This window comes from Vicugna pacos, chromosome 3, assembly GCF_048564905.1.
Source record: "Vicugna pacos chromosome 3, VicPac4, whole genome shotgun sequence".
NCBI lineage: Eukaryota > Metazoa > Chordata > Mammalia > Artiodactyla > Camelidae > Vicugna > Vicugna pacos.
The window spans coordinates 21,870,722-21,896,904 of record NC_132989.1 but is presented as its reverse complement, the minus strand read 5'-3'; the positions used below and the strand labels follow the sequence as shown (position 1 = coordinate 21,896,904).

Here is a 26,183-nt window from a genome sequence, read left to right as displayed (position 1 = left end):
GTCTTCTACTATTTGAAAATTAAATCTTAATTAAATATAAACTGTCACATGGTAATATATTAAAGATACAGTTATTAGAAATAAAATACAGTTAAACATTTATGAAATGGAAACAGAATTGGTGTAGTAACTGGTTAGGACTCTGAGCGTCGCTGTTCACTAAAGTGGGAAAGAAGCTGCCGCTGATGAGACCAGACTCTCAGCTCCTTCCACACTAAACAAGCTCCGCGGACCAGATAAGCTCCTGGGAAAAGCCGCCCACCCGCGCCCCTCTCCCATTTCCACAGGGGACTGTGTTTCCTTTGACTTTAGAGAAATAAGGAAACAGCAGACTGGAACCAGGGCGAAGAGAAAACTGGTCGGAGCGAGGCAATGGCGGATCCACTGAGGGGTTGGGGCTGCAGAGAGCAGTTCCTGCTCTTCATGCTTCTGGGGACGCTGTCGGAGGCCGGGGCCGGGCAGATCCGCTACTCGGTGCCAGAGGAGCTGGACAAAGGCTCTTTCGTAGGCAACATCACCAAGGATCTCGGGCTGGAGCCCCGCGAGCTGACGGAGCGGGGAGTCCGCATCGTCTCCAGAGGTAGGACGCAGCTCTTTGCACTGAACCCGCGAAGCGGCAGCTTGGTCACCGCGGGGAGGATAGACCGGGAGGAGCTCTGCGCGCAAAGCGCGCCGTGTCTGGTGAGTTTTAATATCTTGGTTGAGAATAAAATGAAAATCTATGGAGTAGAAGTAGAAATAATCGATATTAATGATAATTTCCCTCGTTTCCGAGATGAGGAAGTAAAAGTAAAGGTTAATGAAAATGCGGCTATGGGAACGCGGTTAGTACTTCCCTTCGCTCGAGATGCGGACGTGGGTGTGAACTCCCTCCAGAATTACCAGCTCAGCTCCAATATGCACTTCTCTCTGGATGAGAAAAGCGCAACAGATGGACAAAAATATCCAGAGCTAGTGCTGGAACAGCCCTTGGACCGCGAGAAAGTAGCTGTTCACGACCTTCTACTCACAGCTTTAGACGGCGGAGACCCTGTACTCTCTGGTACCACGCGCATCCGCGTGATGGTCCTCGATGCAAACGATAATGCTCCCCTGTTCACTCAATCCGAATACAGAGTGAGTGTTCCAGAGAACACACCTGTCGGCACTCGGCTGCTCACACTAACCGCCACGGATCCAGATGAAGGAATAAATGGGAAATTGACCTACTCTTTTCGCAATGAAGAAGACAAAATTTCAGAGACTTTCCAACTTGATTCCAACCTCGGTGAAATCTCAACTGTGCAATCACTGGATTATGAAGAATCCAGATTCTATCTCATAGAAGTGGAAGCTCAGGATGGAGGTGCTCTTCTTGCCAGCGCTAAGGTACTGATCACAGTACAGGATGTGAATGACAATGTGCCTGAAGTGATCCTTACCTCTCTCGCCAGTTCCGTCTCTGAAGACTGTATTCCTGGAACCATAATTGCACTGTTCAGTGTGCATGATGGTGATTCTGGAGAGAATGGAGAGATTGCATGTTCTATTCCCAAGAACCTGCCCTTTAAATTGGAAAAATCAGTTGATAATTATTACCACTTATTGACAACGAGAGCCCTGGATAGAGAAGAGATCTCAGATTATAATATCACAGTAACTGTCACTGACTGTGGAAACCCACCTTTGTCTACAGAGAACCACATCTTCCTGAAAGTGGCAGACATCAATGACAACCCTCCCATTTTCCCTCACACTTCATACTACACCTACATCCCAGAAAACAACCCCAGAGGCATCTCGATCTTCTCTGTGAACGCGCACGACCCCGACAGTGGCAACAATGCCCAGGTCACTTACTCTCTGGCTGAGTACAAATTTCAGGCAACCCCTCTATCATCTTATGTTTCCATCAATTCCGACACCGGAGTCCTGTATGCCCTCTGCTCTTTTGACTATGAGCAGGTTAGAGAACTGCAGCTGTGGGTGATGGCCAGCGACAATGGAGACCCTCCACTTAGTACCAACGTGTCTCTGAACCTCTTCGTGATGGACCAGAATGACAACGCTCCCGAAATCCTGTACCCGGCCCTCCCCACTGACGGTTCCACGGGTGTGGAGTTGGCACCCCGCTCCGCAGAGCCTGGCTACCTGGTGACCAAGGTGGTGGCGGTGGACAGAGACTCAGGCCAGAACGCCTGGCTGTCCTACCGCCTGCTCAAGGCCAGCGAGCCAGGGCTCTTCGCGGTGGGGCTGCACACGGGCGAGGTGCGCACAGCGCGGGCCCTGCTGGACAGAGATGCACTCAAGCAGAGCCTGGTGGTGGCGGTCCAGGACCATGGGCAGCCCCCTCTCTCTGCCACTGTCACGCTCACGGTGGCCGTGGCTGACAGCATCCCAGACGTCCTGGCTGACTTGGACAGCCTCGAACCCTCCACCAACCGTGACGACTCGGGCCTGACGCTTTACCTGGTGGTGGCGGTGGCCGCGGTCTCCTGTGTCTTCCTGGCCTTTGTCATTGCGTTGCTGGCCCTCAGGCTGAGGCGCTGGCACACATCTCGCGTGCTCCAGGCTTCAAAAGGCCGTTTGGCAGGCGTGGCTGCCTCTCAGTTTGTGGGCGTGGACGGGGTGCGAGCTTTCCTGCAGACCTATTCCCACGAGGTGTCGCTCACCGCGGACTCGCGGAAGAGTCACGTGATCTTCCCTCAGCCCAACTATGCGGACACGCTCATCAGCCAGGGGAGCTGCGGGAAAAGCGAGCCTCTCCTGATATCTGAGAAGATAAACGCAAAGGAAGAAGAGCTAGGAGTTGTTCAGGTGAGTTTTCTTTTTTCACTGGGGATGTTTGGAGCATTTTTTTTCACTTGTTTCCATCATTTTTCTGCCACATTCAAAATCGGTCAATTGCTTGAATGGTGAATCGTTATTTGCTTTATTTACAGATAAACTTGATTTAATTTGATAATTGTTACTTTCTCCATTTACTTTCAAATTATCTTTTGGGCTTAATGTCTTTTTTCTATAATACGTGGATATTTTAGAAACTCTAGCTGATATCCATAGACTTAAGTGAAAGAAGTATTTTAAAGGAAGGTGATTATACATAATCACTTTACCCAAAGACTGTCTTATACTAGAACTGTTACGTTAATAGAAGAGTTGTTTGACTAGTCCAAATTATTAGATGTAATGTTCTCTTTTGACTACCTGCTTGAACACCAGTAGCAAATATGTTTCAGAAAAAATATTGTGCAGCATTGGTATTTTAGTAAACCTGCTGTTTAGAAAACCTGCTGTTTTCATAAAGATAGTAGATAATTTATAGCACTTGCATAAATCAGTGGAAGAGTATAGAAAACTTCTGCGTGATCAATATCAGAAGAACAGATTAAATTTATAGTAATGATAATGTCTGTGGCATTCTGTAGTCTGGAAAGTTTGGGTTCAACCATCTAATTATTGTACATGTGTATTTGTTGAGAGAATAAATCAGTGAGATGTAGCCTTAGAATAAATTCTGTGATGCAACTTAAAATCTTCAAATAATTAGATACTTACTTCACTCATTAACTACAAATATGCCGTACACTTGGCATCTTCTGGTTACACACAACTCCTTAACTTTTCAGAATCAGTATCTTCCTGAATGCTTGCATTTCTGCAAGTGTAGGTGCAATTCTGCTTTATTGCAAGAGTTAAAAATTTGTATTTGGAAAATCAATTGGTGAAGTGAAATTTATATTTAAGGCAGGACAAGAAAAATTAAAGATAAAACTATCTCTCTGTTTGTTTGGGTCTCCTCCCTCCCTCCCTAATGTGCAGTGCACATCTGCATTACACATTAACCAGAGCTCCTCAAAGATGGGAATTCCCGCTGGACTGTTTACAGCTAAACTGTTACCTATCTTTGAATCAATATCTTTTCTTTCTTCTGATGCTAGCAGTGTAACTTCTTAAAAGAATAGTGTTCTTTCCCAACTAGGTAGGGGGTCATGGTGACTTGCTGCTCATTTTCTATGTGCTTACTTGGACTATATATCCATGGTGAACTTTATGCAAAATATCAGTATATCATTTTGATGTACAACCTTTTGTCTCAAAATGTACATGACTGTGCCTTCAACTTCTAACAGGCAGAACAGTTCTCAGAGCTTTCTGAAGCTGCCTCCCAGGTTATAATCCTGTTTGGCTCACGTAAAATTCCCCTTTGTCTTCTTAACTTGATAGTTAATTGAATTTTCATTGACACAACTTAAAAATGGTTTGAAATTCTACGTTATTTCTCAAATTATTTAAAAAATTATGCTCATCTTAAATTAATAGATTTTTCTTGTTAAATGCTGGTCTGTGGGTCTCAAATTTCATGAATATGTGTTGTGTAATGTAATAACCATGTACTCTATTCATTTTTACATATAATTTACTAAAGATGATTTTCAGATCCTTCTTTTAAAAAATTTTTTCAGTCTTTCAAATTTTGTACTTTCAACAACTTGAGCATCAGCTGCAAAGTATGAATAAGTGGGGAAATGGCAATAAAATATTTTTAATAGGATAGTAGGCTGCATTTCTCAACCACATGAAAGGGTTATTGATACATTTGGGAACCTAGGACCACTTGATGTTTTAGAAATTTATTTAAAAGGGATCTAATTATATTTATATATGGGCAATTCTGACCTCAACATAAAATGTGCAGACTCACTGAATAGTGAATTCATCCAAAGAGTAACAGGAGAATCTGTATGATAGATACTGATACCATTCACTCCTATGTGAAAACTCACCTTTCCATTATTTTTTAAAGAAAAGATTACTGTGTAGTTTTGGGTATGCATTCTGGGTTAACTTTTTCATGCAATAGGAAAAATACCTTCTATACCTCTATAGACTTCAATAAACTTTATGTAATAAACTTTATGTAATAAAATGCTTGATCTATGCACTGTAAATATATATACTATATATGATATACTCTTAAATATTTGAATCTTTTGTTTCATGTATGTTGTGAAAAGATAGCTTTCCTTTACTAATAACTGAAGTGTTCACACAGTGGTTTAAAAAAAAGGCACTTAGTAATATTTTGGAGCAAAGTGTTAAGTCAGTAGTGTTTTTTACGTTTGTATAAAGTAGAAAGGCCAACGAGTTTCTGTCTAGAATCCTGGATAAATGAGCAGTCTAAGATGCTCTAGCATTATTCTACTATAAGATGAATTCAGCATTGTTACACAGCTTCCAAGTTTTGAATGACAATATATTATGCAGGTTAAGAAACAATTTCTCAATGAAGATTTCTAGTTTGGAAATGGAGTTAAAACTCTAAGATGCAGGGGGTGGAGGGTAGCTAAGTGGTAGAGCACATGTTTAGCATGCACAAGATCCTGGGTTCAATCCCCAGTACATCCATTAAAAAAACCTCTTAGATGTCTATCAGAAACAGAAATTGGCATGCATATTGGCAAGGGAAGAGTGTCAATAATAGACTCAAGAGGATCAGATGTAAGCAGGGGATCAAGGAAAAGTGCAAAACATAGATGACTTTCTTTGAGATATATCATTATGAGGATTCATACTTCACCACCAAAATCCAAGTAACTCACCATTGCTAAGCTACTTGATAAGAAACAGTACAATTAAAGACAATGGTAATGTAGCATGGAAAAATTAAATTAGTGGAATAGTTTTTAAATTATAGTCATGTAATTAAAACTAGACAATTGGATCAAGACTACAACGGAGTATCATCTCACACCAGTCAGAATGGACATCATTTAAAAGTCCACAAATGATAAATGCTGGAGACATTTGGAGAAAAGGAAAACCTCTTACACTGTTGGCGGAAATGTAGTTTGGTGTAGCGCTTATGGAAAACAGTATGGAGAGTCCTCAAGAGACTAAAAACAGACTTGCCATTTGATCCAGCAATCCCACTCCTGGGCGTATATCTGGAGGAAACTCTAATTCAAAAAGATACATGCACCCAATGTTCATAGCAGCGCTATTTACAAGACAAGACCTGGAAGCAACCTAAATGTTCATTGACAGATGATTGAATAAAGAAGTTGTTGTATATATATTTACAATGGAATAGTACTCAGCCATAAAAGAGAATAAAATAATGCCATTTGCAGCAATATGGATGGACCTGAAGATCATCATACTAAGTGAAGTAAGCAAGAAAGAGAAAGAAAAATACCATATGATATTACTTATATGTGGAATCTTTAAAAAAAGATACAAATGAACTTATTTACAAAACAGGAACACACTCACAGATACAGAAAATAAACATATGTTTAGCAGGGGGGAAAGGGTGGGTGCAGGGATAAATTGAGAGTTTGGGATTTGCAGATACTAACTACTAAATATAAAATATATAAATAACAAGGTCCTACTGTATAGCATAGGAAACTATACTCAATATCTTATAATAGCCTATAATGAAAAAGAATATGAAAAGGAATATATATGTGTATAAGTGAATCACCATGCTGTACACCAGAAACTAACACAGCATTGTAAACCGACTATATCTCAGGAAAAAAAATTGACACTTGGAAACAGGAAAAGAGAGTGTCTTGCTTCTTACCATACTTCTATCTTATAAGGATAACCAATCTCCTTGCCATCAATAAATTATTTGGAGGAGATTATAAAAATAAGATAGAAGAAAGTGACACATAGGATAAAACTAAAAGCTATGAAATTGATCACTTTTATAAGTTAGAATAAAAGCAAATAGAGTGAAATAACAATATACATCAAGCTGATATTTCAAGAATCTTCATATTACACTTTCTGCCACTCGCAATACTATCTTCCATTTTATCACTTTCTATGTATTATTTTATTTGGTCCTCAATTCTACTAAGGCACGCAGGGAGAATGTTATTATGACCACTGGCTGAAAATGGAAACTAAAAGCACAATGCCAATAAGCATCTTCAGCAAGATACCTCTGGCTTTGAGGAGTAAAAATCACTTTATTTAGATGAATAAAGTTCAAGTTCAAAGAAGTGGCAGCAAGAACGAAGATGTAGAAAGTATTTAAAATATAAAAATCCTTGTAAAATGGGAAGAATGAGTATCTGTACCAGGACAGTAGAATTGTCTTCTAGCTGGCTCTATATTTGAAGCTGATTTAGTAATCACTAATGCAGTTCTGCAGCCGAGGCGCGGGGTGCCGCTGTTGGCTAGTACTGGAGCTCCTCCTGACGCAAAGGAATCGCCCAAGGTCCGCGAAATCTCGAGAACTACGCGCTTTCTCTCAGGCTTTCTGCCGTGGAAATATCTATCGGAGAAATCTGCCCGCCAGGACTTATCAAGGAGTCGCTCCTGCTCAGAAGTTCTTGAGATCATTTAGCGACCGCAGCTCTTCGGAATCAGAAAGGTACAGGCACAGAGAGCGGGATGGGAAACCGCTTGGGGCCGAAGCGCCTGGCTGGGCGGAGGCTAATGCTGTTTCTCTTCCTGCTGTCTTTGTTCTCCCCGGCGCTTTCGGAGCAGATCCGCTACACTATTCCAGAGGAGCTGGCCAGCGGGTCAGTGGTAGGGAACCTCGCCAAGGATCTGGGGCTTGGCGTGCGAGATTTACCTACTCGGAACCTGCGGGTTAGTGCTGAGAAGAAATTCTTTACAGTGAGCACCGAGAACGGAGACTTACTTGTGAGCGACCGTATAGACCGAGAGCAGATTTGTGGCAAGAAGTCTATGTGTGTTCTGGAATTCGAAATGGTCGCAGAAAAGCCTTTGAACTTTTTTCATATAACCGTGGTGATTCAGGATATCAATGACAACCCACCGATCTTTAGCCGAAATATCACTGAACTGGAAATCAGTGAACTGGCCCTAACTGGAGCCACCTTTGCCCTGGAATCTGCACAAGATTCAGATGTAGGTGTTAATTCCCTGCAGCAGTACTACCTCAGCCCTGACCCACATTTCTCTTTGATTCAGAAGGAGAACCCAGATGGCAGTAGATACCCAGAACTGGTAGTGAAGGCTCCCCTGGACAGGGAAGAACAGTCCTGCCACCTCCTGGTCCTCACGGCTGTGGATGGGGGAGAGCCAGCCAGAAGCTGCACTACCCAGATCAGGGTAGTTGTGGCAGATGCAAATGATAACCCACCAGTGTTCACTCAGGACATGTACAGAGTCAGTGTTCAAGAAAACCTACCCCTGGGATCCTCTGTGCTAAGAGTGATGGCCACTGACTTGGATGAGGGCATCAATGCTGAGATCACCTACACTTTTATCAACATTGGTAAGGCAGTGAGACAGCTGTTCAAGCTGGACAGTAAAACAGGAGAACTCACCACTGGTGGAGAACTGGACTTTGAGGAGAGAGAGAGCTACACACTTGGGGTGGAAGCAAAGGACGGTGGACGTCACACTGCACATTGTAAAATACAAATAGATATTTTGGATGAAAACGACAATGCTCCTGAGATAACTGTGGATTCTGAATCTAAACATATACAAGAAGATGCTGAGCTGGGAACTGTTGTTGCCTTGATCAAAACACATGATCTAGATTCTGGATTTAATGGGGAAATCTTATGCCAACTAAAAGGAAATTTTCCATTTAAAATAGTCCAAGATACAAAAAACACATACAAGCTAGTGACAGATGGAACCTTAGATCGAGAGAAGACTCCAGAATACAATGTCACTATCACAGCCACTGACAAGGGCAAGCCTCCCCTCTCCTCTAACAGAAGTGTCACCTTGAAAGTCACTGATGTTAATGACAACCCTCCTGCTTTCCATCAGGCCTCCTACGTCGTCCACGTGGCAGAAAACAACCCCCCTGGAGCCTCCATCGCCCAAGTCAGCGCCTCAGATCCCGACCTGGGGCCCAACGGCCACGTGTCCTACTCCATCGTGGCCAGCGACCTGGAGCCGCGCGCGCTGTCGTCCTACGTGTCCGTGAGCGCGCAGAGCGGCGTGCTGTTCGCGCAGCGCGCCTTCGACCACGAGCAGCTGCGCGCCTTCGAGCTGACGCTGCAGGCCCGCGACCACGGCTCGCCCGCGCTCAGCGCCAACGTGAGCCTGCGCGTGCTGGTGGGCGACCGCAACGACAACGCGCCCCGGGTGCTGTACCCGGCGCTGGGGCCCGACGGCTCTGCGCTCTTCGACACGGTGCCGCGCGCCGCGCAGCCCGGCTACCTGGTCACCAAGGTGGTGGCGGTGGACGCCGACTCTGGGCACAACGCCTGGCTGTCCTACCACGTGCTGCAGGCCAGCGAGCCCGGACTCTTCAGCCTGGGGCTGCGCACGGGCGAGGTGCGCACGGCGCGGGCCTTGGGCGACAGGGACGCGGCCCGCCAGCGCCTGCTGGTCGCAGTGCGCGATGGGGGACAGCCGCCCCTCTCGGCCACCGCCACGCTGCTCCTGGTGTTTGCGGACAGCCTGCAGGAGGCGCTGCCTGACCTCAGTGACCGCCCAGAGCCCTCTGACACCCAGGCTGAGCTGCAGTTTTACCTGGTAGTGGCCTTGGCCTTGATCTCCGTGCTCTTCCTCCTGGTAGTGATTCTGGCAGTCGCCCTGAGCTTGCGACGCTCCTCCAGCCCCACTGCTTGGAGATGCTTTCAGACTGGTCTCTGCTCCAAGGCTGGACCTGGAGTTCTCCCCAACTATGAGGAAGGGACTTTGCCTTATTCCTACAATCTGTGTGCTGCCGCTCATTCCTCAAAAACTGAGTTTAAGTTTCTCAATATAAAGCCTGAAAATACTCCACCACAAGATCTTCTATGTAATGAAGCCTCTTGGCTTGAAAGTACCAGTGATGACAATGCCCAAATGACTTCCAATTCAGCCAATTTGCATCAGGTGAGTTACTTCAAAACCCTTTCTTCCCATAAGTATAATTAGGTTTCAATTCATTGTTTTTGAGACCAAAAAGTACACAGGCTAGCTATGCCCTAATTTTTGTGTTTTCTTAATTTTTCTGGGCATAAAATGGGTTGGGGGTGTCAGAAATTGTTTGCTTATGTGTATTGCATTTGTTCTTTCACAGAATGTTGCTTAGTATGGTCTTGAAATTTTTGTTAATTCTGAGCAATATATCCTGAAATGTTTAAATACATTAATATCTCACATTATCATTGTAAGACATATTATCTGTATATACTTAAGCACAAATCTAGACAATTAAGTGGTTAAACTATAACATAATTTTAACTATGTTTTATATATAATATAAATACAAAAATTCTTTTCACTGTAGCCTAAATATTTTCACTTACTTTGCATCTTTTTAAAAGTATACACAAATATTGGCTAAATTAGGGCAGTTACTAATCCATATGTTAATAAAAGTAGGTAATGAGCTCAAGTGGTAGAGCACATGCTTAGCATACAGTAGATCCTGGGTTCAATCCCCAGTACCTCCTTTAAAAAAATAAATAAGTAAACCTAATTAACTCCCCTTAAAAATAAATAAAATTGCAATACATAAAAAAATAATAAAATAAAAATATAATAAAAATAGGTAATGAGGTCTAAAAATGACAGCTGTTGTAACCTAGTGGTAAATTGGTTCGAAATAGGTTTGCGGTTGTTGATGCCCTTATTTAAAATGAGGCAAATATAAATAACTGTGTAGTGTGGATTTCAAGATTTGCAGAAAAGTGTAAAATTACTTGTGTTCTCTTAAGGCCTTAAGAGATGTCACAAAAATAAGTGACATTCCAGGTAACATATAAACATTTTCAGAATAAGCTATTTTATTCTTCCAAATGCTTCTCATTCTTGGGGAGAGAAATATTGAGTGTTATCTATGCATATTTAGCAGAAATAAGATCCTATGTATGATGATTTCCATAGGATGGTGCAGTATTAAGTTAGGACTCTAAGCGTCGCTGTTCACTAACCCCGGGTAAGGAAAGCAATGAGAACTCAAGTTATATCCTCCAAGCACAAAGCAAATCAGACAGGACAGCTCTGCAGCTGCGCAGAAATTCTGCCCTAGAGCGTTTCGCGTCTGGTCTCTGCTTGTTTATGGACCTTGACCTCCAATTCTGAGAAGCCCCAAATTGATGCGAACCTGTTCCACCTTACTTATAATCCCAGGGAAGTCCAGAACGAGCTAGTAATGGCGGCTCTGCAAAGGCACCGGCACCACGGCGGGTTAGTCCTCCTCTTACTGCTCCTGAGGACCCTGTGGGGGGCCGGGGCCGGGCCGATCCGTTACTCCATTCCTGAGGAGCTGGACAAAGGCTCCTTCGTGGGCAACATCGCCAAGGATCTCGGGCTGGAGCTCCGGGAACTGGCAGGGCGCGGAGTCCGCATCGTCTCCAGAGGTAGGACACAGCTTTTCGCTCTGAACATGCAAAGTGGCAACTTGATCACTGCGGGCAGGATAGACCGGGAGGAGCTCTGCGCGCAGAGCGTGCCTTGTCTGGTGAGTTTTAACATCCTCGTTGAGGATAAATTGAATCTTTATCCCGTAGAAGTGGAAATAGTGGACATTAATGACAATGCACCCCGATTCTTAAGGGAAGAATTGGAAGTGAAAATTATCGAAAACGCAGCCCTATCCTCTCGGTTTTCACTAATGGAGGTCTTTGACCCGGATGTGGGAGTGAACTCTCTCCAGGGCTTCAAGCTTAGCGGGGACAGTCACTTCTCAGTGGATGTGCGAAGCAAAGCTGATGGGCTCAAATACCCTGAGCTGGTGCTGGAGGGGGCCCTGGATCGGGAGGGAGAGGCCATTCACCACCTGGTCCTTACTGCCATCGATGGTGGTGACCCTGTCCGCTCAGGTGTGGCTCGAATTCTGGTAACTGTCCTAGATGCAAATGACAATGCTCCGGTGTTTACTCAGCCTGTGTACCGTGTGAGTGTTCCTGAAAACCTGCCAGTAGGTACAACAGTGTTATCGGTAAATGCCACGGACCAGGATGAAGGAGTCCATGCAGAAGTAACATATTCTTTTGTGAGGATAGCAGAAAAGATCTCAAAGACTTTCTGCTTGAATGTTTTTACTGGAGAAATATCAACTTCTGCAAATCTAGACTATGAGGACTCTAGCTTTTATGAGCTGGATGTTGAAGCCCGGGATCGGCCAGGTCTACTAGACAGAGCAAAAGTTTTAGTAACTATCTTGGATGTGAATGACAATGTGCCAGAAGTGGTAGTTACATCTGGAAGCAGATCCGTTGCTGAAAATACACCTCCAGGAACAGTGATCGCTCTTTTTCAAGTATACGATCGAGACTCTGGGCTGAATGGCCTGGTAACATGTTCTATCCCAAGAAGTCTGCCATTTGAACTGAAAAAATCCATAGACAATTATTATCAATTAGTGACCAATACAGTTCTAGATCGAGAGCAAGTGTCCTTGTACAACATCACTGTGACAGCCACAGACAAAGGAATGCCACCCCTGTCTACAGAAACTCTCATCTCCCTAAACGTGGCAGACACCAATGACAACCCACCTGCCTTCCTCCACTCCTCCTACTCTGTCTACATCCCTGAAAACAACCCCAGAGGCTCCTCCATCTTCTCCGTAACTGCGCATGACCCTGACAGCCATGAGAATGCCCAGATCACATACTCTCTTTCTGAAGGCACCGTCCAGGGGGTACCTCTCTCCTCCTACATCTCCATCAACTCTGATACCGGCATCCTATATGCATTGCACTCCTTCGACTATGAGCAGTTCCGTGACCTGCAGTTGAGAGTGACTGCAAGTGACAGTGGGGACCCACCACTCAGCAGTAATGTGTCACTGAGCATATTCGTGCTGGACCAGAATGACAACACACCTGAGATTCTGTATCCCACCTTCCCCACTGACGGTTCCACGGGAGTGGAGCTGGCACCTCGCTCTGCAGAGCCCGGCTACCTGGTGACCAAGGTGGTGGCAGTGGACAGAGACTCAGGCCAGAACGCCTGGCTGTCCTACCACCTGCTCAAGGCCAGCGAGCCAGGGCTCTTCGCGGTGGGGCTGCACACGGGCGAGGTGCGCACAGCGCGGGCCCTGCTGGACAGAGATGCGCTCAAGCAGAGCCTGGTGGTGGCAGTGCAGGACCATGGGCAGCCCCCTCTCTCTGCCACCGTCACGCTCACGGTGGCTGTGGCTGACAGCATCCCAGATGTCCTGGCTGACTTGGGCAGCCTGGAAGTCCCACAGGACTCTGATGCTTCAGGCCTCACGCTGTATCTGGTGGTGGCTGTGGCCGCGGTCTCCTGTGTCTTCCTGGCCTTTGTCATCATGCTGCTGGCGCTCAGGCTGAGGCGCTGGCACACGTCGCGCATGCTGCAGGCTTCAGGAGGCGGACTGGCGGGCGTACCCGCCTCTCAGTTCGTGGGCGTGGACGGGGTGCGGGCTTTCCTGCAGACCTATTCCCACGAGGTGTCGCTCACCGCGGACTCGCGGAAGAGTCACGTGATCTTCCCGCAGCCCAACTACGCGGACACGCTCATCAGCCAGGAGAGCTGTGGGAAAAGCGAGCCTCTTTTGATTCAGGAAGATTCAGATTTTTATAAAGAGCAAGATTCCCTTGTTCAGGTGAGGTTGTTACTTTTTATTTATTTTATTTGAACAGGAAAAATTAAATTTCTCTTTGATCAGTCCTTAGTTTTCTTAGTCTTTCAGTGAATCATATAGTTTGGGGAAGGTTTTTCTTTTACATCAGTAGAACTCTATTAAATCTTAGTTTTCTCGAATTTCTCTCTCTCTCACACACACACAAATACACAGACACAAATCTTAATAAGGTATGCCCAGAATTTCCTTTGCTTTTCTTCTCTTAGCAAAGCTCTTTGTGCCTTTGGCTATGTACACCTCACTTCTTAGGTTTTTTTTTTTTCTCTATTATGTGACATAGAGATTCTTTCTTTTTCTAATGTGAAAAAATGGATCACAGCCTGTGTTAAAAAAAATAATCAAGATCTTGGTTTTTTCCCAGTGTTAACTTAAAGCAAGTGTTTTCTAAAATGATGGAATCTAGGGGAGATATTTTCCCTCTTTACTACTTAGGAATCAAAAATTATTTTTATAAAAGATAATAGTAACTGATGTGTGTACTAGGAAACAACTGACCTTTGATTTTAGAAGGCTTCAGTAATATTCCTGGAACTATTTTTTTGGACCAGTCGCAATATCTATAGTTTTCAATTTAAATTTAAGTTAAAACAACTTGTCTTATCTACCTCACACAAACTCTGGGAAAATAAAATAATTCCATTAAAATTTTTTTTCAGAGTATAAAGCAGTATAGTGAGCAAGTATTTGCTGACATCACCATTATAATTTTGGATTGTTAATAAATATATGTAAGCACCTGATGCTATATGCCTACTACAGTATTTTCTGCAATCTCTGTGTTTGATAGGATTTTTAAATATGCTAATTAGGGTCCACTTACAAGATATATCTATAAAAATAGAGAACTAGTGAATGGGAGAATGAAGGATTAATAGTATTCAAATAAGAATTTAAATAACTTAATATATTTAACCTAGATAAAATAGAGCTTTTGTCATGTAGGAATTCTATTCAAATATTCAACAAAAGGAGGGTTGTCATTTGAAAGAATGATTACTCTATTTCATCATGGCCCAAAGATGTGAATGAACCTATGGCTTCATGTGTAGGAAAAAAACAAAGTTTTGAGTTGTTAAAGTTGTTCTAACAGAAAATGGATTGTCTAGGAGCTGGGAGATTCTATTACTGGTGCTTTGCAAAAGTAAGTGGATGGCCCTGGGATTAATGGAATAAAGGAGATAATATAATTTGATGAGTTGTTGAACTTCATGATACCCAAAGTATTTTCCAATCCTGAGTTTAGGATTCTATTATTGGTAATACAATGGACTTGCCACTTGTTCATCTAAATTTGGTATGCATGTGTAAAATAGGCAATTCAGAAGATATCTTGAAATTGAATGAGAACCTCCTTTGTAATTTGAATTTGTCAGTATGGGTAATCAAATATAATATTGAGTAGATGTCTTTAAGTTAACTGCTAATGGTAATTAATGCATGTTTTTCCTAAATCAATATTGTGGTATTTACATTTCAGCAATTATTTTAGAATTATTTATTTCAAAATTCCAAATGTATATGACTAGCCAAGAGATTCCAATCATACATATTTCGAATATAATTAGTTTGGACATTTGTGATATAATTCTTTGATGGTTTAATCAGAATTTAATAGTAAATATTTTAAAGAACTTGAATCTTGGGTATTAGTTGTGGGAGTTAGATGGTCTCATATGCAAATATTAAGATTTGTTTCATACACTCTTAAGAGTATAAATGTTATTTCAGTATATCACCCATACTGGATGATTTAAACTAATCTTGTATCTCCATTGCTAAAAGCAAAACTCATTAACTGGTTTTCATGGATGGTAGATTGGTTTATATTATTTCTTTTTCTGCTCACTAACTGGGATACTAGGGTGGTTTATTTTATTCTCTTATCTGAGTTACCTGTGAGCATTTCATTTAAACAAATAAAATATTTTACTGACAGAAAAACTGTTAGATTCTACTCTCACAATAGTCATTCATTCATGTGGACTGACCAAGTGTTAACTCTGGCAGTCATGGAACTTGCTAAGTTGTGACTGAGGCTCATTCACTTACATGCCCTACAGATCATTGTTAATAAGACAGGCAGTCTGAGATTTTGAGCATATACTAATTTGAAAGCACTGGGAAAAAATCTACCAAATTATTGGGGCTATTTTATCAACTGTGAAAACCACCCATTCTGATCAAACATTTGGGTCGGGGGTCAGAGGGCAAGGAGTAAATCTCAGAGAGAATCACTGGGGAAAAAACCTACATCTTTGCCTGGGAATGAAAACCTAAACAGAACTCCAAACAAGTGGTTCTTCGATAGAAAAAAGATTCCACACAGAAAGGAGAGAAGATAAATAACTCACTGATGGGAAGTCTAATAGACTTTCCATATACTTTTTCTATACAAGTAAACAAATCAAAGTCAAGATTCTTCCTAATAACTCAGTCAGTAATAACATACTCTCTTTAAACGTACAACATTATTTCAATTTTATACAGTAGTTGTGTGTTATATTTAAACATATCTGTTGGTCTAGTAGAGATCGTTAGTATTTAACTTTGTGTTGTAGAGTAACTTAGAAAACTTGATTATCTCCTTTATCTAGATCTTACTTATTTAACTCCAAAGGTACCCAGAAGTACTAAGTTAATTAAGACTTTTTAAAAACAGTAGAATAAGAGACAAATGTGAGATGACACTATGAAATATAAGGTAGAAAAAAAATCATGACATTGGGAGCCATAATATACGGACATGAAAGTTTTATTTGAAAATGTCTGCAAATACTTATGATCTTTAATGACCATGTACTTTGCTTATATTAACAAGAAATTCAAGGTTGCTACTAAACAAATAGTTTTAAATTCCTGTTTATGTAATTAATCTGCAATACACATATTGGTTCCTTTGAACCAAAAAAAGTTATTTTATCTACTTGGTGAAAGCATATATGACATGAATTATTTTGATAGATTGAAATGGCATTTCATTCAAAGTATTTCCTATGTTTTGAAGTAATGCCATCAGAGAGCAGAAATAGATTACTTAGAAATTTCTCACCAACTAAGCTAAACATTTTCAGTGTTACTTCTAATTCTTCCTGTTGGTGCTGCTAGCTACTCCCTGGGCTTAAAACAATTTACAAAGCAAGGCTATTTCTTGCCAGGTCTTCATTTCAGAACAGGTCACTCTCTTCTGCAGCTATGTGGAAGGAACTTTGTTTTCTTTCTACCAGCTGAAGGTAACCTCAGATCCATCAACAACTGAGTTTTGCTTCATTAAAATCAGTGGAGCAGTGAGTACCTCTAAGGATCCTCTCAGGACAGTCCTGCATGTATGCTCAAAGGCTGTTTAGAGACCTATCTTTTCTCAGTTGTTCTGGAATAGGGTAGGATGATTATTCAAATTGCATAATGAAAAGATGCCATCAAGCCAACACCTATTTCCTTATGAATCCACAGCCAGTAGAATCTCTGCAAATTTCTGCCATCTGTACAAAATGAGTTGCTTCTGTAGCTGATTGCTGCTGCTTGGCTTCTCATTTCATTTCTAATGGCACTTTTGGAGCATAGAGCATCAGTGAAGGCAAATAATGATTCCCTGGTTTCTTCTTAGAAGACTGGGAGTGAGGGTGTTTGTATTCCTACATCGATTCTACTATTATATAGTCAAGGTTAAAGCAATTCTCTCTCATTTTAAAAATCATTCAAATGAAGGCATTGGACTAAACAATCTTTAAGGTTCCTTTCAATAAAAAGCTTTGTTAAATTACCTTTCTATATATTAAAGAGATTTTTGACTCTCCGCCTTACCTTGTGGTGTCTATAACATAGTATATGTTCAATATTATTGAAGTAATTTAAATTTATTATATGCTGATATAAACAGCTTCTACATAACATCTTATGTATACACACATCTTTTAAAAATAAATCATACTTCACTGATGAGCGATGTGGAGGGTAGGGGAGTATATATGTGTGGGTGGGGAGGGCTATGTGTGAACCTCTGTGTTTTCTGATCAATTCTTCCATGAACCTGAAACCGCACTAAAAAAAATTAAGTCTATTAATTAAAAAAAGAAAAAAGAAATCATACTTGTTATTTACCTGCAATAACTGATTTTTATCTATGTGCAATAAAGTGTGAGGCAATGTCTAAGAATCATTTCAAAGTTGCAATGCAAAGCAGATAATTTTTTAAAATTATCTGGGATTAATAAACACCCATCCATGAATGTTGTTGCATTAATTCACACTTTATTAAAATTCACTTTTAAATAATGTCAGAGATGTATGAATTGAAGAAATATAAATGGGAGAACTTTGAAGGATAAAACAACTTTCTGAAGAATTAATTATTTTGATTCAATATGGTGCAGTAGCTTAGTAAGGACTCTGAGCGCCGCTGTTCACCAACCGGGGGAAAAGTGGTTCCAAGATCGGCTGAGCTTGTACAGCACAAAGAAACGCCAGATTGAGACAAACTCTGTTCCAAGCTGCACTAAGCTCGGGCCTCTATAGTATTGGATTCTGGGTTCCTTTTCCAAATACAGAGCGCTCCACGCAGATATACCGGCATCCAGAAGCACAACAAGAGCTGGTCCAGTGTCTAAAGATCAGCAGGGCAAGAATGGCGGCTCGGCAGAGGGGCGGAGATTACAAAGGATTCATCCTTCTCTCCATCCTCCTGGGGACCCAGAGGGAAGTCTTTGCAGGACATATTCTCTACTCCGTGCCGGAGGAGACAGACACGGGTTCTTTTGTGGGTAATATCGCCAAGGATCTGGGACTGGAGCCCCAGGAGCTGACGGAGCGCGGAGTCCGTATCGTCTCCAGAGGTAGGACGCAGCTCTTTGCTCTGAGCCCGAGAAGCGGCAGCTTAGTCACCGCGGGCAGGATAGACCGGGAGGAGCTCTGTGCACAGACTGCGCAGTGTCTGGTGAACTTTAACATCCTGATGGAAGATAAAATGAATCTTTACCCTATAGAAGTGGAAATAATGGATGTTAATGACAACGCTCCTACATTCTTGACAGAAGAAATGAATGTAAAAATAATGGAGAATACGGCTCCTGGGGTGCGGTTTCCCTTAATAGAGGCTAGGGATCTGGATGTGGGCACAAACTCCCTCCAGAGCTACCATCTCAACCCTAGTCATCACTTCTCTCTTGTTGTGCAAACTGGAGACGATGGAACTAAATATCCGGAATTAGTGCTGGAGCGGGTGCTGGACCGGGAGGAAGTGGCAGCTCACCACCTCCTCCTCACAGCCACAGACGGCGGTGACCCACCACGATCTGGAACTGCCCGCGTCCAAGTAACAGTGGTAGACGTAAATGATCATGCGCCAGTCTTCTCTTTGCCCCAGTATGAAGTAACTGTCCCTGAGAACGTGCCAGTGGGCACAAAATTACTCACAGTAAACGCTATAGACCTGGATGAGGGAGTCAATGGGGAAGTGACATATTCTTTTAGGAAAATAACTCCAAAAATTCTACAGATATTCCAGCTGAACTCCCACACAGGAGAATTGTCAACTGCAGAAGGCCTAGATTATGAAGAATCCGGCTACTATGAAATGGAAGTTCAAGCTCAGGACGGTCCTGGTAGTACGACAAGGGCTAAAGTATTGATCACAGTTTTAGATGTGAATGACAATGCCCCAGAAGTGACTGTAACATCTGTAAGTAGCTCAATCCCTGAAGACACTCCTCCTGGAACAGTAGTTGCTCTTTTCTACCTTCAAGACAGAGATTCTGGGAGGAATGGCCAGGTGACCTGCACTATTTCAGAAAATCTACCTTTTAAATTAGAAAGATCAATAGACAATTATTATAGATTGGTGACAGCAAAAAAACTAGACCGGGAAAAATTCTCTGTGTATAACATCACACTGAAAGCCACAGATAGTGGAACACCACCCTTATCCATGGAAATTCACATCTCCATGAGTGTGGCAGACACCAATGACAACCCACCTGCCTTCCTCCACTCCTCCTACTCTGTCTACATCCCTGAAAACAACCCCAGAGGCGCCTCCATCTTCTCTGTGACTGCACACGATCCTGACAGCGATGAGAATGCCCGTGTCACGTACTCACTGTCTGAGGACACCATCCAAGGGGTACCCATCTCTTCCTACATCTCCATCAACTCTGACACCGGCATCCTATATGCATTGCACTCCTTCGACTATGAGCAGTTCCGTGACCTGCAGTTGAGAGTGACTGCAAGTGACAGTGGGGACCCACCACTCAGCAGTAATGTGTCACTGAGCATATTCGTGCTGGACCAGAATGACAACACACCTGAGATTCTGTATCCCACCTTCCCCACTGACGGTTCCACGGGGGTGGAGCTGGCACCTCGCTCTGCAGAGCCCGGCTACCTGGTGACCAAGGTGGTGGCAGTGGACAGAGACTCAGGCCAGAACGCCTGGCTGTCCTACCGCCTGCTCAAGGCCAGTGAGCCAGGGCTCTTCGCGGTGGGGCTGCACACGGGCGAGGTGCGCACAGCGCGGGCCCTGCTGGACAGAGATGCGCTCAAGCAGAGCCTGGTGGTGGCAGTGCAGGACCATGGGCAGCCCCCTCTCTCTGCCACCGTCACGCTCACGGTGGCTGTGGCTGACAGCATCCCAGATGTCCTGGCTGACTTGGGCAGCCTGGAAGTCCCACAGGACTCTGATGCTTCAGGCCTCACGCTGTATCTGGTGGTGGCTGTGGCCGCGGTCTCCTGTGTCTTCCTGGCCTTTGTCATCATGCTGCTGGCGCTCAGGCTGAGGCGCTGGCACACGTCGCGCGTGCTGCAGGCTTCAGGAGGCGGACTGGCGGGCGTACCCGCCTCTCAGTTTGTGGGCATGGACGGGGTGCGGGCTTTCCTGCAGACCTATTCCCACGAGGTGTCTCTCACCGCGGACTCGCGGAAGAGTCACGTGATCTTCCCTCAGCCCAACTATGCGGACACGCTCATCAGCCAGGAGAGCTATGAGAAAAAGGATCCTTTGTTAACATCCGTAGATTTTCAGGAATATAAGGATGGAACCCAAAATATTCAGGTGAGTTCAAGCATTCATTTATCTTTACATCCTCAAAGAATTATATTTTGTGCAAATGTCTTTGTTTTGCGAAATAAGTGATTTGAAAATGGGGTAAAAAAAAACCTATCGCGTGGTAAGGCAAGATTAATGGTTTATTTCAGCAGTGATTCTTTAACATGGAACACTTACTGACATAGGTTTTGGTATCATATTCATTCATAGTGAAAGTGTATGGACAAGATCATGAATAGCGGATTATCCCATTTTTATACCTTCTACTTATGTTCCACACAGTGTTCTTAATTCATATATTTTATAAATGAGAATGAATTATTATGTGTTTTTCACTGCACAAGGTGAGCAAGAGGTGGCCTTCTCAGGATTCTCTTTAGATCAGATCTATAGAAGGTTCTTTAAGTTGTTTTTTTTTTCCTGTGCCCCTGCTTCTGATTCCATGTATGTCCACTTGGTGGCCTTGAAATTCTCAGTGGCTCTTGACCTATTTAAACCAAAATAATCTATTAACATCAGTTTCTGGTAGAAGATTAGATTGATGCCTAAAGAATGAAATGTGTCTGTGTGTAGCTTCACTAAGATCTTTATCAATGACAGACATGGAGTCTAATGCTGCACTAAAGGTCATTGTCCAAAACCAATAAAATATGACATCAAATAAAATGTCATTTCTAGTGTTATAACTAACATTTATGAAATAGGCCATTGCATGTTTTTTCCCCAAATTTCAATGTGCTGTTTTAGTGGGGCAGTCATATGAAGTGTGTATATTGGCTCTCCAAGTGTGATTTGGGATGCTGGCTTTGTGAAATAGGTATCTCATACACTACTAATAGTGAAATTTACTTATTGGAGTTGCTGAATAATTCAGTTAGAAATAATCCAATCAGGAGTTAACTACTTGTATACTTGTTGTATAACATTTTGAGTAAAACTTGATACATCAGTTGATTAGTATCACGAAGTAGTTGATCACAAGGTAACCTTGTTTACTGGGATCTTTTAAGTATTAATTAAAAGCATACTTTTCTAGCATCGTATTGTGTTAGGTGGCATTTTGCATATAAAGGTCTGTGCAATCATGTTGGGGTACATGTCATACCTTCTGCAGTGTTCAGATGTATAATACTTGGGGAGAGGACAGTGTTACTTACACTTTGTGAGGCAGAAATGTGGCTATCAGTTATTTTGAAAAAGAACCCCCTAACCAAATTTATTAAGTGCTTAAAAATATTTTTAAACAAAGGGAATACATCACTAAGCTCAGTGAACTATTGCAAATAAACTTTCTAGGGGCTATGTCCTTCAACTGAGGTCATTATGGGATGTGGTAAGTACAGAAGTGGGAACAAATGCCTCAGTGCAGTAGACCATGGTTAGTGACTTTGTATTGCAAGGCAAAATATTATCCCCCTGGTAGTCTTGAAGATTCATGTTATACTTCTTACCTGGGAAAATAATTATGTGGTGGGAAGGAGAAGGATAGCTTCTTTTCTAAAAGGCTGCATCATTTCCTTAAGTGAGATCATGGAAATGAAAATCAACTAATGTTACTATAAAGAAATCAAGAAAATTATTTTGGAAGAAGAGAAGTGTTTGGAGGTAAGTATAAATTGTGCCCTTTTAAAAGGTATAATTTCAGCATTCCTGATGCTCTCTGAAAAACTGAAATGAATTAGCATGGAAGGGCAGAAAAGTAAAGAAAAATAAGGGAAAAGGGACAAGGAAAGATGGATAAAATTTTATCCATTATATTCCTTAGATCATTTAGGCTAAATCTCTGTTATAGTTAACATTCCATTACGGTCCCGATTTTAAGATTGGGGAATAATTATGTCAAGATATAGATGTTTATATATTAAGTCTACCTGATTTACCGAAAAACGTGGGAAGTTGGCGTAATGACTTTTCTAATAATACAAATTAAATATTATTAATTATACAGACATCTAAAAAAGTTCGTTCAGCGGGCATGCGATAATAATTATGGTAGCTGGTTAAACTGAAGCAGCAGGGGCTGCAGTTTCCTAGTGCGGACTCTGGGCGCCGCTGTTGGCCAAAGTGGAGAGCTCGGTGCTGGCCTCCTCGCGCAGCCGCAGCGCACTTTCCCCAGCTCAGACTCGCTAACATTGAGCCATTCCACCGCTTCCTCCTCTGGAAAGCAAGAAACCCTGCCTGACCCCCAAGCCAGAAATAAAGCTGTTCGGAGCTCCGGACGACTGCAACACAGAGATTATCTGTAACCCGGCGTCTCCAGGCCGGTGAGCAAACTGAGGGGAGCAAGAGGGATGGGGAGCGGCGCTGGGGAGAGAAGCTGGGCTGAGAGGCGGCCAGTGCTGTTTCCCTTCCTACTGTCTTTGTTCTGCCTGGCGCTCTCTGAGCAGATCCGCTACAGGATTCCCGAGGAGTTGCCCGAGGGGTCGGTGGTGGGGAACCTCGCCAAGGACCTGAGACTCAGTGTCCATGAGTTACCGACTCGGAAATTGCGCGTCAGTTCGGAGAAGCCTTACTTCACTGTGAGCGCAGAGAGCGGGGAGTTACTTGTGAGCAGCAGGCTAGACCGGGAGCAGATCTGCGGGAAGAAGCCAGCTTGTGCTCTGGAATTTGAGGCTGTCGCTGAAAATCCATTGAACTTTTATCACGTGAATGTGGAGATTGAGGATGTTAATGACCACACGCCAAAATTCACGCAAAGTTCCTTTGAGCTACAAATAAGTGAGTCTACAAAGCCCGGGGCACGATTTATCTTAGGATCTGCCCAGGATGCAGATATTGGTACCAACTCACTACAGAATTACCAGCTCAGTCCTGATGATCATTTCTCACTCATGATTAAAGAGAAATTAGATGGTAGTAAATACCCTGAGCTGGTACTGAAGATGCCTTTAGACCGAGAAGAGCAGAAGTCCTACCACTTGACCTTGACTGCCTTGGACTTTGGAGATCCACCTCTAAGCAGCACTGCACAGATACAGGTCCTAGTTACTGATGCCAACGATAACCCTCCAATGTTCAGCCAAGAACTATACAGGGTGGAGCTTCCAGAAAACGTGTTCCCAGGCACCACTGTGCTTCGAGTGATGGCCACAGACCAAGACGAGGGTGTCAATGCTGAGATCACCTTCTCTTTCACTGAAGCAGCTCAGATTAGCCAGTTTGACCTGAATCCTAATACTGGGGAAATTATTGTTCTAAATACATTAGATTTTGAAGAAGTCAGAGAATATTCCATAGTTTTGGAAGCAAGGGACGGTGGAGGAATGATTGCTCAGTGTACTGTGGAGATAGAAATCCTAGACATAAATGACAATGTCCCAGAAGTAATATTCCAGTCTCTACCAGATCTTATTATGGAGGACACCAAGCTGGGAACACACATTGCTTTGCTCAAAATCCGTGACAAGGATTCCGGATACAATGGAGAAGTCATTTGTAAATTGGAAGGTAGTGTTCCATTTAAAATACTCACTTCTTCAAGAAACACGTATAAATTAGTGACAGATGGAGTTCTAGACCGTGAGCAGACCCCTGAGTATAACATCACCATCACAGCCACCGACAGAGGTAAGCCACCCCTTTCCTCCAGCTCAAGCATCACCCTACACATCGGTGATATAAACGACAACATGCCAGTTTTCGAACAGGCCTCCTACGCGGTCCACGTAGCAGAGAACAACCCGCCTGGAGCCTCCATCGCCCAAGTCAGCGCCTCTGACCCCGACCTGGGGCCCAACGGCCACGTGTCCTACTCCATCGTGGCCGGCGACCTGGAGCCGCGCGCGCTGTCGTCCTACGTGTCCGTGAGCGCGCAGAGCGGCGTGCTGTTCGCGCAGCGCGCCTTCGACCACGAGCAGCTGCGCGCCTTCGAGCTGACGCTGCAGGCCCGCGACCACGGCTCGCCCGCGCTCAGCGCCAACGTGAGCCTGCGCGTGCTGGTGGGCGACCGCAACGACAACGCGCCCCGGGTGCTGTACCCGGCGCTGGGGCCCGACGGCTCTGCGCTCTTCGACACGGTGCCGCGCGCCGCGCAGCCCGGCTACCTGGTCACCAAGGTGGTGGCGGTGGACGCCGACTCTGGGCACAACGCCTGGCTGTCCTACCACGTGCTGCAGGCCAGCGAGCCCGGACTCTTCAGCCTGGGGCTGCGCACGGGCGAGGTGCGCACGGCGCGGGCCTTGGGCGACAGGGACGCGGCCCGCCAGCGCCTGCTGGTCGCAGTGCGCGATGGGGGACAGCCGCCCCTCTCGGCCACCGCCACGCTGCTCCTGGTGTTCGCGGACAGCCTGCAGGAGGCGCTGCCTGACCTCAGTGACCGCCCAGAGCCCTCTGACTCCCAAGGTGAGCTGCAGTTTTACCTGGTAGTGGCCTTGGCCTTGATCTCAGTGTTGTTTCTCCTCGCGGTGATTCTGGCAGTTGCCTTACACCTGCGGCGCTCCTCCAGCCCCGCTTCCTGGGGCTGCTTTCAGCCTGGTCTCTGTGTCAAGTCTGGACCTGTGGTTCCCCCCAACTACAGTGAAGGAACCTTACCTTATTCCTACAATCTGTGCGTTGCCCATACTGGAAAGACCGAGTTTAATTTTCTGAAATGCAATGAGCAGTTGAGTTCAGGACAAGACATCCTTTGTGGTGATTCTCCTGGGGCCTTATTTCCACTTTGTAATTCCAGTGAGTCAGCCTCCCATCAGGTGAGTTTCCTGTAAGTATAACCTTCTTATGGTCTAGACAGTTCTCCATATTCACAGGAAAATACGGGCATATCTCTGTTTTATTGTGCTTTGCTATATTGCACATCACAGATATTTCTTTCTTTTTTTTTTTTTTTTGCATATTGAAGGTTTGTGGCAAGCCTGAGTCAAGCAAGTCTTTTGGCATCATTTGTCCAACAGTATTTACTTACTTTATGTCTCTGTGTCATACTTTAGTAAATCTCAAAATATTTCAAACTTTTTCATTATTATTAATTTGTTGTCATGATCTACAGTGATTTTTGCTCTTGCTTTTGCAAAAAGATTATGTCCGAAACTCACTGAAGTTTCTGATGAAGGTTGGCATTTTTTAGCAATGAAGTATTTTTAATTAAGGTGTGTACTTTTTTTTAAGACAGTGCCTTTGCACACTTACTTGACTACAGTAATGTAAACAGAACTTCTACGTGCACTGGGAAACAAAAAAAAATGTGACTTGTTTTATTGAGCTATTCTCTTTATTGTATTGGTCTGGAACTGAACTCTAAATATCTCCAAAGTATGCCTGTAAACAATTTTTAGATCTAATGTCTTAAGAATGTTGTAGGCAGTCAAAAAGCTGTCATACCATTCTTCAAGGGAGGTTGAAGTCAGAGCAATTATGTGTCTTTTAGTGATGTCTTACCAGGCTTAGATTTACAAAGCAGTGAGGCTGTAGTTTTGTCTACAAGGGAAACGTCGGGCAATGTTATAGTGGCCCCATTAAAGCTAATGAGATTTTTCCCTAAATTTTTCTTCTTACTGGTTAATATATGACTTTTTTCAGCTTGGACATACTGTAAATGTAAAAGTAGGCAGTCATATAAATAAATCTTTAAAGATGAATTTAAGCTAAAATTAGATTTTTCTCTTAATT

General features: G+C 43.5%; 1 protein-coding gene and 1 long non-coding RNA gene across 13 annotated transcripts in view; one reads left to right on the top strand and one right to left on the bottom strand.

Annotated features, from left to right (window-relative positions):
* LOC102540146 (protocadherin gamma-C3) overlaps positions 1 to 26,183 on the top strand; it is a 175,754-nt gene that overhangs the window by 37,662 nt on the left and 111,909 nt on the right. The window contains exons 1-2 of one of the 12 annotated variants that reach the window (XM_072956099.1): positions 17,970 to 20,585; positions 22,745 to 22,953. The exons of 6 other annotated variants lie outside the window; for them this stretch is intronic. In XM_072956099.1, the coding sequence (XP_072812200.1) occupies positions 18,162 to 20,585; positions 22,745 to 22,825 (2,505 nt within the window). In that variant the 5' untranslated portion in view covers positions 17,970 to 18,161 and the 3' untranslated portion in view covers positions 22,826 to 22,953. Of the gene's footprint in view, positions 1 to 191; positions 2,797 to 7,168; positions 9,814 to 10,785; positions 13,502 to 17,969; positions 20,586 to 22,619; positions 25,268 to 26,183 lie in introns of those variants that run through there. 5 more of the 12 variants (XM_072956021.1, XM_072956048.1, XM_072956038.1 and 2 more) reach the window with 5 other exon arrangements.
* Positions 1 to 26,183, bottom strand: part of LOC140691867 (uncharacterized) — a 42,716-nt gene that overhangs the window by 8,660 nt on the left and 7,873 nt on the right. The window lies entirely within an intron of this gene.